This window comes from Amaranthus tricolor, chromosome 13, assembly GCF_026212465.1.
Source record: "Amaranthus tricolor cultivar Red isolate AtriRed21 chromosome 13, ASM2621246v1, whole genome shotgun sequence".
NCBI classification, from domain to species: domain Eukaryota; kingdom Viridiplantae; phylum Streptophyta; class Magnoliopsida; order Caryophyllales; family Amaranthaceae; genus Amaranthus; species Amaranthus tricolor.
In genome coordinates this window covers 14341086-14358737 of record NC_080059.1, presented here as the reverse complement: position 1 = coordinate 14358737, position 17652 = coordinate 14341086, and the positions used below count along the sequence as shown (strand labels likewise).

General features: G+C 34.6%; 2 protein-coding genes across 3 annotated transcripts; one reads left to right on the top strand and one right to left on the bottom strand.

Annotated features, from left to right (window-relative positions):
- The first annotated feature begins 2188 nt into the window (after positions 1 to 2188).
- LOC130798131 (glutamate receptor 3.3-like) lies at positions 2189 to 9164 on the top strand. Of its 2 annotated transcripts, none has more exons than XM_057661010.1 (8): positions 2189 to 2416; positions 4540 to 4696; positions 4784 to 5121; positions 5816 to 7161; positions 7242 to 7519; positions 7623 to 7654; positions 7733 to 8127; positions 8665 to 9164. In XM_057661010.1, the coding sequence occupies exons 3-8, from the start codon at positions 4860 to 4862 to the stop codon at positions 9136 to 9138; spliced, it is 2787 nt and encodes a 928-aa protein (XP_057516993.1). In that variant the 5' UTR covers positions 2189 to 2416; positions 4540 to 4696; positions 4784 to 4859; the 3' UTR covers positions 9139 to 9164. The 2 variants fall into 2 exon arrangements, with proteins under 2 accessions (XP_057516993.1, XP_057516994.1); XM_057661011.1 differs by having other exon boundaries at positions 2192 to 2416; positions 4528 to 4696.
- A 154-nt stretch (positions 9165 to 9318) lies between these two features.
- LOC130798132 (serine/threonine-protein kinase/endoribonuclease IRE1b-like) lies at positions 9319 to 15794 on the bottom strand. Its single transcript, XM_057661012.1, has 6 exons — positions 15367 to 15794; positions 14334 to 14568; positions 12085 to 13520; positions 11028 to 11200; positions 10379 to 10625; positions 9319 to 9931 (listed from the first exon to the last, which is right to left on the bottom strand). The coding sequence occupies exons 1-6, from the start codon at positions 15522 to 15524 to the stop codon at positions 9481 to 9483; spliced, it is 2700 nt and encodes an 899-aa protein (XP_057516995.1). The 5' UTR covers positions 15525 to 15794; the 3' UTR covers positions 9319 to 9480.
- Positions 15795 to 17652: the final 1858 nt, after the last annotated feature.

The following is a 17652-nucleotide window of genomic DNA, read 5'->3' as shown; positions in this document are numbered from 1 at the left end:
TATGCCTAAGTTAAGTTCATGGGAGTTAAGAATCCCAAGGACAAGCTCAATAATGTCCTGTATTAGGTAGTCTGTTAATGCCCTTGGTTGAGTTGATACTACGCGTGTTTTATAAGAGTTTATATTTTGAGAAGAGTAGTGTGAAGACTTTCACCCACCCAGGAACGCATTGTTCGGTTTGGAAAGGAAGAAATGAGACCAAGAAATATAGATGAATGATAAATTGTAACTAGTTGTGCTTTTAACTATGAAGTCGTATTTATATTGTTGTATAATATAATGCTATCTAGTATGTATGCCTTATTATGATATGATGTTAGTTACTGACGTGCACCTGTTTGATTTGTGTGAAAGTGGCTCTTTCTATGATGGCCCTGTGATGATACGTTTGATATTTCCGTCTTACGTTGAGCAGTAGAGATAGACAGGCATAGCAGGTATTTGAGCTTCTTTGGCATTGCATTGGGGAAGAGTGAGGAGTGCGAAGCATAACTTGTGTTATGTGAGCGTCTTTTGATTTTGTACTTATTATGTCTTTTGCAAACTTTGGTTGTATATGTTTTTTGTATGAGGCCTTGTGTCCCCCTTTTGTATTATTTATATTTTCCGCTACGTAATTTATGGTTTTGTATGGTTTTAGACTGTTTTATTCCTTTTAAAACTCAAGCGTCAATACTGGAACCACGATCCATGCTTGGCATGTTGATGAGAGGAGTCGGCGATGAATCATCCCCTATGGTGTGAGATTTTAAGGGCAATGGTGCCTTAGATTAGTTAATGTTTTTATTATGCTATTTGTTTTATCACATATTTGTTTTTAGCAGAGATGCTATCGAAATTTCTACTCAAATTTATAAGATGTATTATTATTTTATTTATTTGCGGTTTAGGGTTCGTAAGCAGACAGAAATTCAGAGGTGTTAAAATTATGCTTGATCATCAATGAGTGATTGAATGTGCCATGATTCATTGGTATAGTTGAACTACTATAAATAGGGGCTTGGGGAAGGATGTCAAATACACCTAATCTCTGAATTCTCTTGTCCTTGCATTCTCATTTACTTGTGTTCTTTCAAAAAGAGTTATAAATTTCTTGTTAGAATTTTTCAAAGTTTATAATTCATCAAACACTTTGTTATTAAGTGACATACTCTAAGTACTAAGGGTGTGTTGTGTTGTTTGTATCTCGTTGTGAATTTTCAAGTCTCAACCCAGGTACCTTTGTGGGAGGAAATATCATAAAAGGAAAGTGATTACATGCCTACCACAAGTACAAAGTTTCCGCGTAACAGTTGTCGTTACAAAGATCATCTTCAAGTAATTTCTTAGTGCTTTTTGTGTAAGTTTATTTTAGCCATCAACAAAGAGAAATACAGATTTCCATATTGTAATTTGTATTTGCATTATTATTTGTAATAGAAACATTTAATAGAACAATAGAATTTGCTAGGAGATTGAAAATGAGTACTCTTATTTGTTCAAATTAAGGTGTGGCTTATAATCAAGTCTAAAAAAAATACACTTATATATTCCGAAATTGTAGGAACCACAACATATAAGTGTTTGTTGTGTTTTTGAAAACCCCTCTTATTTTAATTTCATTTTTATGCTGTAATACAATTTGAATAGGAGCAGATGTGATATGATAAATGAATTTTTTCATTCTCTAGTAATATGTCCTTAGTCTTTATATTGTATATACAACCATTAGAGATATGGTTGTATAAGATTTTTCCTTAAGCTGAGTATGTACATTGTTTGTCCTGCAGTACAGCATTGTGCCCACAAGCTATAGTCATGTCAAGTAGCACGAAACTTCATCCAAATTTCCATTTTGAATGTACGATAGATATTGGATACATATTACAGTCTTCGTAGTCCTACAAATAATGAAACAAACATCATCATTGATCAAATTTATTCTACCCCAAGACTACAGTACAATTCTACCCCACTACATCCCATAACACCTATAATATAATACTCTCATGTTATGCTTTTTTTTTTTTTTTTTTTTTTAAGGTTGTTTAAAACAAATATAATAATTTAGTATTTAAAAGATATTGTAACCAAATCTGATTTTGACTTACTTGAATATAAATTCTAAAATTACGTAAAAATCAATATAGTATAAAATATCTAATTTTCTCCATATATACCATAAATATTTATATATTTTTTTCATTATCATATCCAAACATTTTAAAATTTTATCTTGTTTTCTCTTTGTCTAATAAAAAATTGGAAAGAAATACTCCAAATGACCAAATCTCTTTCAGCTTTCATGGTAGTTGGTGGTTTTCTTTTTAGTGTTTAAACTTTTTTTGTGTTTAATACAAGGCTCCTGGTGTTTATTCCTTGGACCAAAGTTGGGGCATTCTAATTTTTGATCTTTCTTTTTTCTTTGCTGAAATTGGTAAGTTTTCACTCTATATATTATGCCCAACTTGTTTATTTAATTTTAATACTTGCTTCATTGTTTATTACTCTACTCTATCTATCTATTACCAATATTTCAATATTATATACTAAAACGGCTAATCTTATAATGATATTTTTTTCGCCAATATTCCACAACACAAACCAGTGAATATTTTATTTCTATAGTATTAAGATATATATTTTTATAATTAGAGTTGGTTTGGATTAAGAGTAAATATATAAAATGCAAAAAAAGTTAAAATAATATAACAAATATATTCAAAGATGCAAATGAAGTTATTGAAATGATTGTAATATAGGTAGAATAAGATTAAATTAAAAAAGATGACTAAAAAAAGAGATTGATGTCCCTCATTTGGAGGTAAAGAATTCCTCCACCCTCCCAAAAGGTAAATTTATACCCAAATTAAGAGAACTACTTGCTATTTTCTCTATTTTTCATTACCTTCTAATTAATTATTCCACCTCTCTAACAATTAAATTTTTTTAATCATCTATCTAGCTAACTTTATTTTTTTAGTTTGACTTTTATTTATCCTCATAAATATTTACTTATAATCCAAGCGATTCTTAAATAAAAATATTCTCCAATAAAGATTTATATTATATTAATAGATGTATAAATTGTCAATCAAATAGCCGATAATAGTGATAAAAAATTAAGACTTTTGGTTATGTGAATCACAACTTTTTTGTCATATTTATATTCTTAATTAAAATTGTAGTAGATTAGTAAGGATAATTTAAAGTCTCAAATATTAGCTTATATTACTCTTAAAATAAATAGAATTTTACAAGAGAAAATGGGGGAAAATCCCGTAGCCAACCTTGACGACGGGTCTCTGTTGTCTCCATCCCGTAGCTAAACTTGGCATAATGAATGCTTCTTTAAGGTACATCAGCTAGGGCCTCCTTGGTGACTGTTCATTTCTTGGGTTGAAGGCTTAAAATTTGTATGATTGCAATATACTTCAAAGTCAACTTACGTTTAACACAGATGTTTTAGGTTTGATTTTCCCCTAACGCCCTCCCACCCTCAGCTTATCTTATACTTTTTTTGGTTCCGAAAAACTTATTATATTACGATTATGGACATTATTCATCGTTTAAGTTTATTTTTAAATTTTCGGTTAATGTGTAAGAAAAATATAGTCAAGTGGGATTTTATTTGAATTGTCTAATCGCACGCTTTCACAATATTGAATTTTTAAAATTTTTAAATGTGTATAATTTAATACATAAATGATCAAAATGAAGGTCAATATGAAATATATAGTTCATAATTACAACTTTAGTTTGTGTTGATTTACTCATTGTTAATCCATATTGGAGAAATGATAGAGAGTAATACCACTTTATAAACTCTTGCTACTCTCAATAGGTTTTAGTAGTGAACCTCTGTGTGTTTATAAGCTGGTTAGCTATTTGACTCCGTGTTTGGATTGTCTAGACCCATTTATAAACTCTATCCATTTAAATGAGTGATAATGATGAACATAATTTTATATTAAAGGAGCAAATGTATGTATTGTAATTCTTTATTAAGGATTCTTTTTTTATTAGAAAGCAAATTAAATATATGCTTTGTTTAATTGTTTTTTTTTTTATTCCATGAGTTCTGGCTCATTTGGGCAGTTGTTTTTTTACCTGTTCAACTATGTTTCATTAGAATCTATTATTTTAATCAAATAATAAAAACATATCTCGGGGAGGAAGAGGAAGAGATTATTATAATTTGATGCTTGAGCATCACTTTTTTCTATGTCCAACTTTGTTAACTTATATATATGCTTGAACAACTTTCAGCTTTTTCATCTCATCTTTCTTTTAAAAAAGAATCTTGTAATTCTATTTATGTCCTTTTTTAATTCTATTTGGGAAATTCTGTCTTAAGACGTGCGTAATTGTCTTGAACAAGCTGTTCACATGTTTGCACAAAGCTTTCTAAATACTAACTAAACAACTAATTTTTCTCTTTATTTTCTCAAATTGTATTTGTTATCTTGACACTAGCTGATCTTCCTACCTTTATGGTGGATTCTTCTCAGAAAGTAATAGTATTATTTTGTTTGTAATTCGTTCAAGTCCTGGAAACAGCCTCTTGCAGAAATGCAGTGTAAGGTTTGCCTCCCTAACAGCTCGGTGGGGTGTTGAAAAAATAACCCACATCGAACAATTAGAGATAAATTGACTACATATATTTGATGGGCTACTATTCCTATTACCAATTGGTTATCAGAAGGAACAAAATCAGGTTTGTGTGCAGTAACTCTACTCCTATGAGGGTGCTGTTCTTTTCTGTTGACTGTTGCTCACATACTGTGTATTTCTGTATTTTCAGAATTTTTGATGGGTTAAAGTTGAAGCTTGTATTCTATGTGGAGAAGCTAAGTAGTCATTGTGCCTGATAGTTGAAGATGAAAGTAAACTGGCTTCATGTTCTAATCACCAGTTTCTTGTTTGTACTTTTGGATGGAGCTGATAATAATGTGTCGAGACCTTCAATCATCAATATCGGAGCGCTTTTCAGCTTCAACTCTACCATTGGGAAAGTTGCTAACATTGCAATTCAGAAAGCTATTGATGATGTCAACTCTAATTCCAGCATAGTACATGGGTCAACGCTGAATTTAACTATGAGGGACTTTGATTGCAGTGGATTTTCGGGCTTTATACAAGGTATTTGTTTGATCACAAGGTCTTTTATACAATGGGGCTGGATTTAGACACCCCAAATTGCCTGTCTGCCAAATTGACTAACACTATGTTTGAATCATAATTTTTGAGAGAAAAAAGGATGGGAAGCGGACGGGAAAGGAGAGAAGGGAAAGGAATGGAATGGAAGGAAACTAATTGTTGTTTGTTTAAGAGGTAAGAGAAGGAAAAGGAAGAAAAATAAGAGTTTTTCCCTATCTAATCCCTCCAAATCCCTTTCCTCTCATTTTGTTATTTAAAAAAAGAATTCTTCATCCCTTTAAATCCCTCCCCTTTCCTTCTCTTAATTTCTTTCCATCAAAACACACCCTAAATGTCATTTTGGTGACCATAGCATATTGCATTTCAGTACAACTATAGCTTTTTGTTACCTAGACTCGGGAACTCATGTTCGATATGGGTACGTGTCAAGTGTCTGACTCGAACAAAATCATGGAAAAATACAGCATTTTGGTCTAAAAAAGTTATGTTCAATTGTCGTACCCATGTTAGAGTATCTATATCTGATATGGGTCCTCTATGTAGGTATAATGAAGAGTCTGGGTAACAAAGATGTATAGTATACAAATATTTTGGTTCTTTCAGTGTTAAGAAAAAATGAGTTAGGACCTTAGGATGATTGAAATGATATTGTAATGAGATATTTTTGGTTCTGCAGCAATGCAACTCATGGAGACACAAGTTGTGGCAATCATAGGTCCTCAGTCTTCTACTGTTTCTCATATGGTTTCTTTGTTAGCAAGTGAACTCCAAATTCCTCTACTATCATTTTCGGCAACAGACCCCACTCTTACACCTTCCAGCTCGCCTTTTTTTGTTAGAACCATATTTAGTGATCAGTATCAGATGACAGCAATCTCTGAAATTGTTGATTTTTATGGATGGAGAGAGGTGGTTGTTGTTTACATTAATGATGATTATGGAAGGAATGGTATTGCTGCTTTCAATGATGCTCTTGCTGACAAGCGAGGCAAAATCTCATATAAAGCTGCAATTCCACCGGACACAAGTGTTACTCGGAGTGATATAATGGATATATTCGCTAAGATTGCGATGTTGGAGTCTCGGGTTATTATTCTGCACGTAAATCCTCAGTCAGGCCGTTTAATTTTCGATGTGGCTAGTTATCTGGGGATGACAGGTAGTGGGTATGCTTGGATATGCACGGACTGGCTGGCGTCTCTTATTGATTCAAGTTCTCCCCTTCCTTCGGGAATAATGAATTCAATGCAAGGATTTCTTGTCCTGCGTCCTCATACACCAGATTCTAGTAGGAAAAGAGATTTTGTGTCGAGGTGGAAAAAAGAAGCTCGTAATTCTCTTGGATTGAGTGCTTATGCACTGTATGCTTATGATTCTGTATGGATGCTTGCTCATGCAATTGATGCATTTCTAAATAATGGTGGAAACATATCTTTTTCTAGTGATTCTAAGTTACGGGAGTTAAATAGCACTGAACTACACCTTCAACAAATGCGCGTATTTGATGGAGGACGAGCATTGTTGAGTAATATACTGCACAGTGATTTGATCGGCTTGACAGGTCCGCTGAAGTTTGAATCGGATAGGTCCCTGGCTCACCCTGCATATGATATAATTAATGTGGTTGGAACTGGCTATCGACAAATTGGCTACTGGTCTAATTATTCTGGTTTATCAACAGCTTCACCAGAGACTCTTTATAGCAAACCTTCTGACCGTTCAAGTGCAAATCAACACCTATACCCAGTTTTTTGGCCCGATGGGTCTACAATAGTACCTCGTGGGTGGATCTTCCCGAATACTGGTGTGCAGTTGAAAATAGGGGTTCCTGTACGGCATAGTTTCAAGGAGTTTGTTTCTCGAGTGCCGGGAAGAAATGATATGTTTAAGGGGTTTTGTGTCGACGTGTTTCAAGCTGCTGTCAACTTGCTGCAATACCCTGTTCCGTATGAGTTTGTTGCCTTTGGGGACGGTCACAAAAACCCAAACTACACAGACCTCGTCAATGGGATATCTACTGGTGTGAGTGTCATTTATCAAAAATACAGCGAGTACACATTCGTTAATTTTCTGCGTAATAACTGAAATTTGATTTCTTATAGATCTTTGATGCTGTAGTCGGAGATGTCACTATTACCACTAGCAGGACCAAAATTGTTGATTTTACACAACCATTTGTTTCATCTGGTCTTGTAGTGGTGGTACCATTCAAAAAGTTGAATTCTGGAGCGTGGGCTTTTCTCCGACCATTCTCACCACTAATGTGGGCTGTCATTGTTCTGTCGTTCATCACTGTTGGTGCGGTCGTGTGGATATTAGAGCATAGAGTAAATGATGAGTTCAGAGGCTCCCGCACAAGGCAGTTTATAACCATTCTATGGTGACTATGACAAATCATTCTGGGTTTTGTTAAGGTTGATTTGGCATCATTTTTCCTGTATTTTGTTTGTTGATCATTAAATAGCTTTCGTATGTCTTTGCAGGTTCAGTTTCTCAACGTTGACGTTTTCACATAGTAAGTGACTGTGTCGAGATTATTAATGCTTTCGTTGATTTTAGTTCGTAATCTAACTTATCATATGCTTGTCTGTAGAGGAGAACACTCTTAGCTGCCTTGGTCGAATGGTAGTAATCATATGGCTGTTTGTGGTTCTGATTCTCACGTCAAGTTATACTGCAAGCTTGACTTCCATTCTTACGGTGCAACAATTGTCGTCGCCTATCAAGGGGATCGACTCATTGATTGTGGGTGAAACACGGATAGGATACCAGGTTGGGTCCTTCGCTGAAAAGTACTTGTCAACAGAATTGAATATATCTCAATCTAGACTTGTTGAACTTAAAACACCCGAAGAATATGCTGATGCTCTACGATCTGGTCGTATTCACGCTTTGGTTGATGAACTTCCATACGTTGAGCTCTTCCTAGCAAGCCATTGTGATTTTAGAATTGTAGGTCCAGAGTTCACGAGAAATGGCTGGGGCTTTGTAAGTATTGTGTAACTAATCTTCTCCCCCTCTCTCCCGCCCTTCCCCTTCCCCCCCCCCCCCCCCCTCGAGAAATCCAGAGCTATGAGATTAGAGCTCATTATAGGCTTTGCTGTGGCCCAAAAACTAACATTTTGTCAGGATATCATGCCCAGCTGCATTTTTTGGTTGGAAAGTTATACCGTGGTGAAAATTGGCCCTGTGTGCCATAGGTCATACATTCAGGTTTGGCCATTCCCCAAAATCTGCTCCAATCAATCAGGACTTAGAACAGTATATCTTGCCCAAACCAAGCTGTGTGCCATAGGTCATATGCATTCAGGTTTGGCCATAGGTCATTGGAAAGTTAGATTTCGATAAAAATTCAACTTCAATGAAAATTGGAAATAATTTTGAAACTGTAATGCTGCTCAAGTTTTCTCCATCGTTTTTGCCTGTTGCGCTTTAGTTTAACTTAATAATAATGTAGCTGGTACAACTAGGAACGCCATCTAATGTGACGGAAGTTGGTTGGCTTACATGAATCTTTTCTTTCAGGCATTTCCACGGGACTCTCCCTTGGCTCCTGATATGTCCACCGCAATTCTAAAACTATCAGAAAACGGGGATTTGCAGCGAATACATGACAAATGGTTGACGATGAGCAGTTGCAGTCAGGATAATACTGAGATTGAATCCAGCCAACTCCACCTTGGAAGCTTTTTGGGTCTCTTTTTAATCAGTGGAGTAGCATGTATTATCGCTCTTTGTTTATATTTCACTCGAATATGTTATCGTTGTCATATGACTTTTAGAACTGAAACTACTTCAAATATTGATGGTAGTACATCCAGCTTGAAACGAATTCGGACACTTATAACCTTGATTGATGAGAAAAAAGACCCTTCAAAGAAAAGGAAAAAAACGAGAGAAATAGGCGATTCATCCTTTGATGATGACAGAGATGAAGAATGCGGAACGAGTGGCAAAAGGAAACAATATCAAGTTTCTGGAGATGAAAATACAGACTAAGCTTGTAAAATTACACACAATGTATATATATATCCTCTGTCAGTTCATGGTATTAGAACGTTTGGTGAGTGTTCTTCGAGCATGGGAATATATGATACACTTTAGATATTGAGTCGATTTCTTTTTCTTCTTTTTTCTTTCAAGTGCATCTGTATTTTCAGCATTATCAAACATAAATTATAAGGGATTAGTAAACCAGAATCTTCATAAAGTAGTCAGTTAATTTCACAACACATTTATAAACAAGACCATATTACAATATACAAAAGATAAGGAAGCAGGTATAGATGCTGTACATGAAGGATTCAAGTTAGAGGGGTAGTAAGCTGTAATTGAAATGAATTACAACAAACTGTTTTGGTAATACTTGCCAAGCAGCTCCTCCTCCCAGCAGTAATCATATATTACCCTGTAAACCTCAATTAGAAGATTTGGGAATCGAGCCGTAAAGTAGTTATCAAATCCTTCAGGAACTGACCCTAATACTTCCTGAATGTCAGTTGGGAGTTCTCGATAATGATTTAACTTGTTACGTACAACACGAAGCAGGTCACGAACACTATCGTACTTGTATCTTCTGTAGCGGGTAATGTTGGTAAGAAACGAATTTTCAAGTTTGTCATCCCATTTCCCTCCCAGAGCCACTGGTGCGGTTGCTTCCAGTGCTTCGAGGAGTTCAGAATCGACCTCCCTATCTTCTAGTTCTACACGATCACTGGCATCTCGAAGAAATGAGAGCCGCTTCTCAGAGTTCCAAAATAACGGATGATGCAATACCTCTGCAGCTTTTGGCCTGCAAAAGCAATATAAACTCCGCTATCAGTGAACTGAGAAGATTCAAAAATCAGAATCTTCCTGACTGGTTTAGGTGATAAAATTAACTTGAGCACAAAAGAAACTCTTTTACAAAATCAAAAGATGCAGTACAAAATCAAAAGATCTATTAAGTTGGATTGAAGACGAGTTATTTGGGTTTGCATGAGTTAGTAGTTCAAGACTCCGTCTTTGGAATGAATGAATGAATAATTGTTTTAAGATGGAGGGAGCTTTACGTTTATATAAGTAAGAATGTGTTCCCATTAGTCTACGATATTGACATACAATGATCATCTACTACTCATTAATAAGCCGTGCACACAATTTAACAAATCGTTTTAATTTATAGTACAAAGTAAACCCAAAAACTCTCAATTCTTATACGAAACGAACATTAGAACAAAACAAAGAAAATAGTCTTTACCTCCACTCCGGATTTGGATCTAAAAGGTGTGTGATAAGATCCACAGCTTCTGGAACATGCTCGATTAAGAATAGGTCCTTTTGATTCTTCACAATATTGGCATCTCGCTCAAAAATGTCACCAAATGGATGTTTACCTCCAGTCATACAAAAGAAGAGAACACAGCCCAGACTAAAAAGATCTACTGCACGCGTTTGGCGACCATTGAGAATTTGCTCGGGCGCTCGCCAACCTGAACTCCCAGCCCCTAATACAAAAACGCAGTAGAATGTTAGTCTGCAGGAATAAATACTCTAAGTCAACGTTGAGGTGTCTTATTTATCCCCCAAAAGGATACTCAGAATCAGGTCATAATTTAGGGAAGGCTTATCATACTTAAGAGGGCAGTGTAAGAAAAATGAAGAATATTGTTCAGAGACTTTGGGAAGCAGCAGGGGGGTAGCTCTCGTCCTCATATAGGAAAAATTCCATGTTGAGATCAATCCATATATACTTGGATGAATCAGGTTAACATACAATAAGAAAATAACAAAATCAGATAACTAGTAAAGCAGCTTCTTGAGAGGGATTTCCCTATGTCTGAAACATTTAATTAGCTCACTCTAATAATCAATTGATCACATATGAAAAGTAAAAGCAAAACACATACCAGTAGCATGCTGTGTTAAGAAAGACATGTCTCCAACAAGGCGCTTGCTGATGCCCATATCTGAAAGTTTAGCACAGAAAACTTTGTCCTTGATTATCAAAACATTTTGAGGCTTTAGATCTCGATGTATAAAGCTGAGTTCATGAAGATGCGCAACCCCTGAAACAATATCTCTGCGAAAAAAAAAAAAAGAAAAAACAGAAACCAATTGAGCTTTTTAATAAACAGATTCTATCCATGATCATACAAGAACTCTCACTGCAAGCTCAGCAGTCCAACATGAAATCGACAACTTGAGGGCCAAAAATATAAATAAATTTTTTAAAAATGGCAGTCTCATTCCCAGACAAGTAACTATTTCTAAAATGGATAGTTGAGTTTGAAATGCATAGAATTCAATTATAAAAGGGCAGTGTAACTTCTTTAGATAGTCAACCATACAACAAACTAAGATAGTGAAGAACAATTACGACTGCAAAGGTCACACCTCACGGCTCACACACCCATGCTAGTTGCTTTATTAAGTACGTATGGATCCATTTCAAATAGAAGTTTCCAGTTAAGGTAGCAAAAAACTGTTGAGATAGAGAGAAAAGATGAAGTATTTAAAAGCTTAAGTGTGTGGAAGAAACACTTAAAGGCCTGTTTGGTTAGTGGTACTAAATTGTAGTTAGTTGCACCACCATGGCCATCAAAGTAGCCAAGAGATTTGTCAACTAAAAGTACACTAGTTTTCATTCCCATTATCACTGTTTATTACCACCTACCAAATGGGCCGTAAGTAAAAAGAGGAATAAAATGAAAGTATAAACATTAATTAGAAAAGAGTATATAATTGTAAGTACACAGTAAAGCAACAAGCATTAATGAGTGACCCTTGCAGTCCAGATTGTTCTTCACCATCTTCAGTTGTATGGTTGACTGCCTACCGAAGTGTCTACTCCATTTTCCGAGATTCTGCGTACTTCTTTTTGAAACATTGGCAATCAAGCAAACACTTGATGTCTCGGCATATAAAAAGCTAACCAAAGGTATAAAAATGAAATGAACGACTGACCTCATCACTTTTAACAGCTGAGGTGAAGGGTATCCATTAGTCTTCCACAAGTCCAAGTCTTTCTCAGTGTCTATCTTTCCTAAAATTTGTGCAGTGTACCCAGTCATAGAACTGATATCTCCATCCTTTGTCCTTGCTGCTTTTTGTGAAGATTGAGAAGAAATATAAATCAAGTCATTTAAACTACAAAGGCAGCGCTCCAGAGACAAATAAACAAAGTCTGTATCAAACTCCACTCCATAAAATCTGACAATATTAGGATGTTGATCAGAAGCCACTAGATTCTTGATTTCTTTCAGTGCCACGTCATGATGAGTACGTACAAGACGTTTAACAGCAACAGAACGACCGTCATAAGTACCCTCAAGTACAACAGTTCCATTGCTTCCTTTTGCGATCTCAAAATTTGTAACATATAGTTTGCCAATCTTACGTCCACCCCACTGATCATTAACTAAACTAGCGAAAGATGACTCTGGCTTCTTATCGGGCAAATCTCCATCCAACAAGTCATAATCTGCTTTAGATATTGTACTCTTGTTATTATCATAAACAGCAGTATTTTTGCTCATTCCAGATTTTCGAGGTTTCTTTTTCTTTGGTGTAGTAGATTTTGCCTTCAAATCCTCATGCTCCTTGGAGTCTCGGCCAAAAACACTACGATAGACAGAAAATCCAACCCCTATCAGAAGTAGAAGACCAGATACAATTGGAGACCAGGAAAATTTTCCTATTGTTGAATCAGGATACATAGTGGATCCACTATGGTGACCAGAAGAAGGCAAAGCCAGCATTGCTGAGTGAGGAAAAGAATCTGGGCTCTCAGAAGATGGTAGAGCCAATACCTGATTTAAATCATTATGAGCACCAGGTACTTCACCAAATAGCATGGGAAATGGGAAACGATCAGGACCAGGAAGTGGAAGCATGCTGTCCCCTGGAAGCAATCTGGGCTTTTCGTTAATCACTGCAACCTCAGAAACTAACTCTGTATATGCACGATCACGGATCCGATAAACAATATTACGTCTAAGACAAGGTTCACATGTTTGAGATCTGCCTTTATACACAGAACTTAGTTGATCCTGCAAATTATCCATGATGGAGCTGTCCACCTTTGGGCAGAACGACTCGGCCTCAAATTCAGAAAGTGAGACATTCCATAAAACTTTGCCAGATAGTTTTGAGTATGCCAGAAATGAATAATCCGTTCTCGTAATAGAAATTTGCTCTTCACTATCATCTCTAACTATAACAGGATTTCCTCCATCATCAAACCCCAGACCAGAAGAATGAGAAAATTTCACAGTACGAATTATTTTCCCAGTCTTGGCGTTAATTACAAAGACTGTAGTAGCCATTTGACCTATTACAGCAGTTCCATTTTTAGACAATCCTTTTGTCTCCTTAATCAGATCTTTGGCACTCTTGAGCCTCTGAAATGCATTTGAAAATGAAACATTAAAATAAAATGCGACTCCCAGGCCATAACTTGTCCATCAAGGTATAATGCACATATGATTCTTTGGATCATAACAGTACAACAGACAATTAATTAGAAACCAGGGGGTAGATATTCAACATTTAGGGGCACATATTTTGTAGGGTAACATATTCATTATCTGAGAACACATACATTATAAAGTTTAGATAAAGTAAGACTATTAAAAAAAAAATCGTAAGCCAAATGTAGCAAGTAAATCAAAACAAGTGTAAAGTCATGAAACAATCAAAGTAAAACAGTTGGGTGCAACTCTATTTCTCTTTCATCTGCATTAAGTTGTTCATTAACATTACTTTCTCATCTTCTTACTTGTTCTTCATTTCTCTATTCCTCTCGTGTTGGAGACAAGTTTTTCTTTTTTCTTTTTTCTTTACTGATGTCGATGAACTGTGCATTCCGTGATCCGGGGTTGAACATTTCGGAACAGAGGTTAGTCTTCTGTTTCGGGATACTATGGCTAATACGTTAGAATAACAATTTACAATGGATGTTGCTCCATGGCTTTTAAAACATGTTACGCAATGAGGTTATGCGAAACGTTAACAGCCATTATCTAAAGGAATGCCACCATTTTAATTCCATACCTCCTTTACAAAATCAATTTTCTCCGGCGATATATATACCACATAACAAATCAATACCTACCAATCAATAAACCAATATAATCTAAAAAGGAGGAAAGTTCAGCTTTTGCAAGTAGTTAAAGTTGAAGTACATCCATGCTCAATAGATTCTCATAGATTACCTCCATAATTCCTTTCGCTCGATCATGTCTATATAGGATCCAATCATCCCCGCAATCAACATATGTATCATCTCCATGCCGAGGAGCATTTTCAAGATCGAGATCAAGATTTCGTGAAGCTTGATAGGAAGAATATATAGGAAGACCAGTTTTGACTGACCACAAGATCTTAAGTGAATCGACCTCCACTAAAGATAAAGTGCCATCCAGAGTAGCCACAAGTGCAGTTTCACGTCTACCAGTACAAAAAACAGCACCAAAAGTCAATCAATGTCTCAAGTAAACTATGTCAATCTAAGTAGCATTTCATTATATTAACGGCCAAATCAAGCTTTTACAAGCTGAAATGAGAGTAAAAACATCTTAGATATGACATTGCAGATATCACTTTTACACAAAATATAGTGTATAGTAGCATTCAACATAAGATACTTGAAGAGAACATAGAAAGAGGTAATCTTGCGTACAACTAGCAATAAGAAAACAAGAGGGGAGTCATTAACTACAACACCATTTTACCTCAATCAAGCAAAACCGCAAGTAAAATCAACTAAAATTGTAGCACCAACACAGCTACCCTAATTGGAAATAATTAAGCAAAACTAACAAAACTGAATCAAAGGAAATAAAGAGGGGGGGAGGGGGGGGGGGGGGGCGGGGGGGATCAGAAACTACAGCACCATTTCAACTCAACCAAGCAAAAGGGCAAGTAACCAACTAAATTAAACACGTAGGAAGCTACCCAATCTAGAAACTATAAAAACAATTAAATCTATGAAAAAGATAAGGAAATCAGAAACTATAATATCATTTCACCTCAATCAAGCAAAAGCGCAAGTAAATCAACTAATTAAACACCATTCAGCAAAAAAACTATTCAAACTAGCAATTGGATTTCAAATTGATTCACCACAACAAAAACCCACAAAAATTCTCATACCCATTCCACGGTTAGACAGGAAAATAAATAAATAAATAAATTTAGATCAAAGAAATCAAAACAAAATCAGGAAAGAGAAGGGGAGAGCTTTACTTGTTTGTAGGAAGATCGGAAGAAGGAAGTTGAGGGTGTCTTTTAGCCAAGGAAGAAGAAGAAATAGGGGGTAAAGACTCAGAATTTGAGGACTTGAAAATGGAAAGGAAGAAGAATGCAATAAGCCATAGTATATGAATTAACCAAAACTTCTTCATCTTTTTCGCATAGAATAAGAACAAACTACAATAATTATAAAATTTATAATAAATATTGAATTTTTAAGGGTTTCTGAAGCATCAGATGATAGTCGGATAGAAAATTTAGGAATTTCGAAATTTTGGGGATAACTGGAGGAGAAGAGGAGATGAAGAGAATGTATTCCGTTGGAAGAGAAAGTCGACAATCCCACTCCCCATGAAAGTTTTTACTGTTTGATGTTACATTGTACGATCCATTATTGTTAAATTTTTGACTTTGAAGTTCTTGAACCTATACAGTACATAGATGCTGACTAATATACTCTTCAATTTTTTTTAAAGAAATTCTCATTTATTATTACTATGTTTCATTTAGGAAAATTGTTAAAAAATACCTAGAAAAATATCTTTTTGTGAAAAACTACCTAGAAATTTTTTTTTGTCAAAAAGTACCTAACAAAATTTGGTTTGTTTGTGAAGTACTACATACTGACGGAAAATATCTATCTCTGTTAGATTTAATATTTAAAAAAAATTAAATTGTTACTTACCTTCTTAAAAGCCATGTGATTCTTCAATGTCTTCTAAACTTTCATTTGGTTTCTTTCCAAGAATCCAACTCAAACCCTTTTTAAACTTTCATTTGGTTTCTAAACTTTCATTTGCTATATCTCACAAAAAAAAAAAAAAAAAAAAAAAAAAAAAAAAAAAACCCAATTTGCTAGAGTTAGGGTTACAATCTTTATCATCCTAATCACAATCAATCAATTTGATTCTTTGAAAATTCATCTTTCTCAGGTTCATAATTCTACTCTTGATAGAAAAATTGCATATGGGGTCTTCATCTACAAGTAATTATTAGAATGGGGATTTATGTTTTTGTAGTGTTCCATGTGCAAAGAGAGTTTCATGGACAAGGGAAAATCCTAGAAGAAGATTCATTGCTTGTAAAAACTATGACCCAAATAGCAAATGGAGGGGATGCTAGAAATTCAAATGGATTGATGAGGATGTGGTTGATTGGCAAAAAGAGGTTGCATTAAATGAAAAAAATAAATTGATTATGGATGCAAAGATTATGAGTTCTAAGGTATTTGTTTTAGAGAATGAGATTTAAAGGCTCAACGAAGAACTTGAAAAGACAAAAAAGAAGTTGAAAATTAAAAGAAAATCTACTTGGACTCTTGGAAGGTTGGCAAGAAGGATAAAGTATTTAGGATTTGGAATTGTAATTGGTTTTTTATTAATTGTATTTTTATGAATGTAGTGTAATTTAACTTAATACAAAGTTGATACAAAATGTTCTTAGAAACTTCTAACATAATACAAAATACCATATTGTTTATAGAAACTACTAACCTAATACAAAATACCATAGTGTTCATACATAATATTCATACAATATACCATATTGTTCATAGAAACTTCGGTGCGCTTGGGTTCCTGGAAAGAAACCAAATGAAAGTTTAGAAGACATTGAAGACTCACGTGGCTTTTAAGAAGGTAAGTAACAATTTAATTTTTTCTTTTAAATATTAAATCTAACAGAGTTAGATATTTTCCGTCAGTAGATAGTAATTCACAAACAAACCAAATTTTCTAGGTATTTTTTGACAAAAAAAAAATGTTTTAGATAGTTTTTCACAAAAAAGGTGTTTTTCTAGGTATTTTCTAACAATTTTTCCTTTCATTTATTGTTTTTTAAAAAAATTTCTATTTATATCATAAATTTTGAATAAAATAACCTTATTTATTCTTATTTTAATAATTTAATAATGTTTATGTTCTCTACATATCTCCCTCCTATTAACTTTATTTTAACATTTCTATATTTTTTTATTGTCATATGTTTCCTAACTATTTAAAAATATTTTTTACTAGTTATGGTCCTCCTATTATTTTCACCAACTTTCTTTTAATATATTTTAGAAAAATTTGATCATAATAATCTCACCTATTGTTCATCTGCTGTGAATAATCTCTACTATTGATTATTTATAAATAATTCAACCTTAATATATTATTTGCTGACAGCACCCCCTTTTCACATTTGAACCGGCTATTATAGACACCTACTACTCAAGAGGAGTAAAGTTAGAAAGAAGAAAAAGTGAGTGTAACGGCTAGTAGGTACTTATAATAGCCG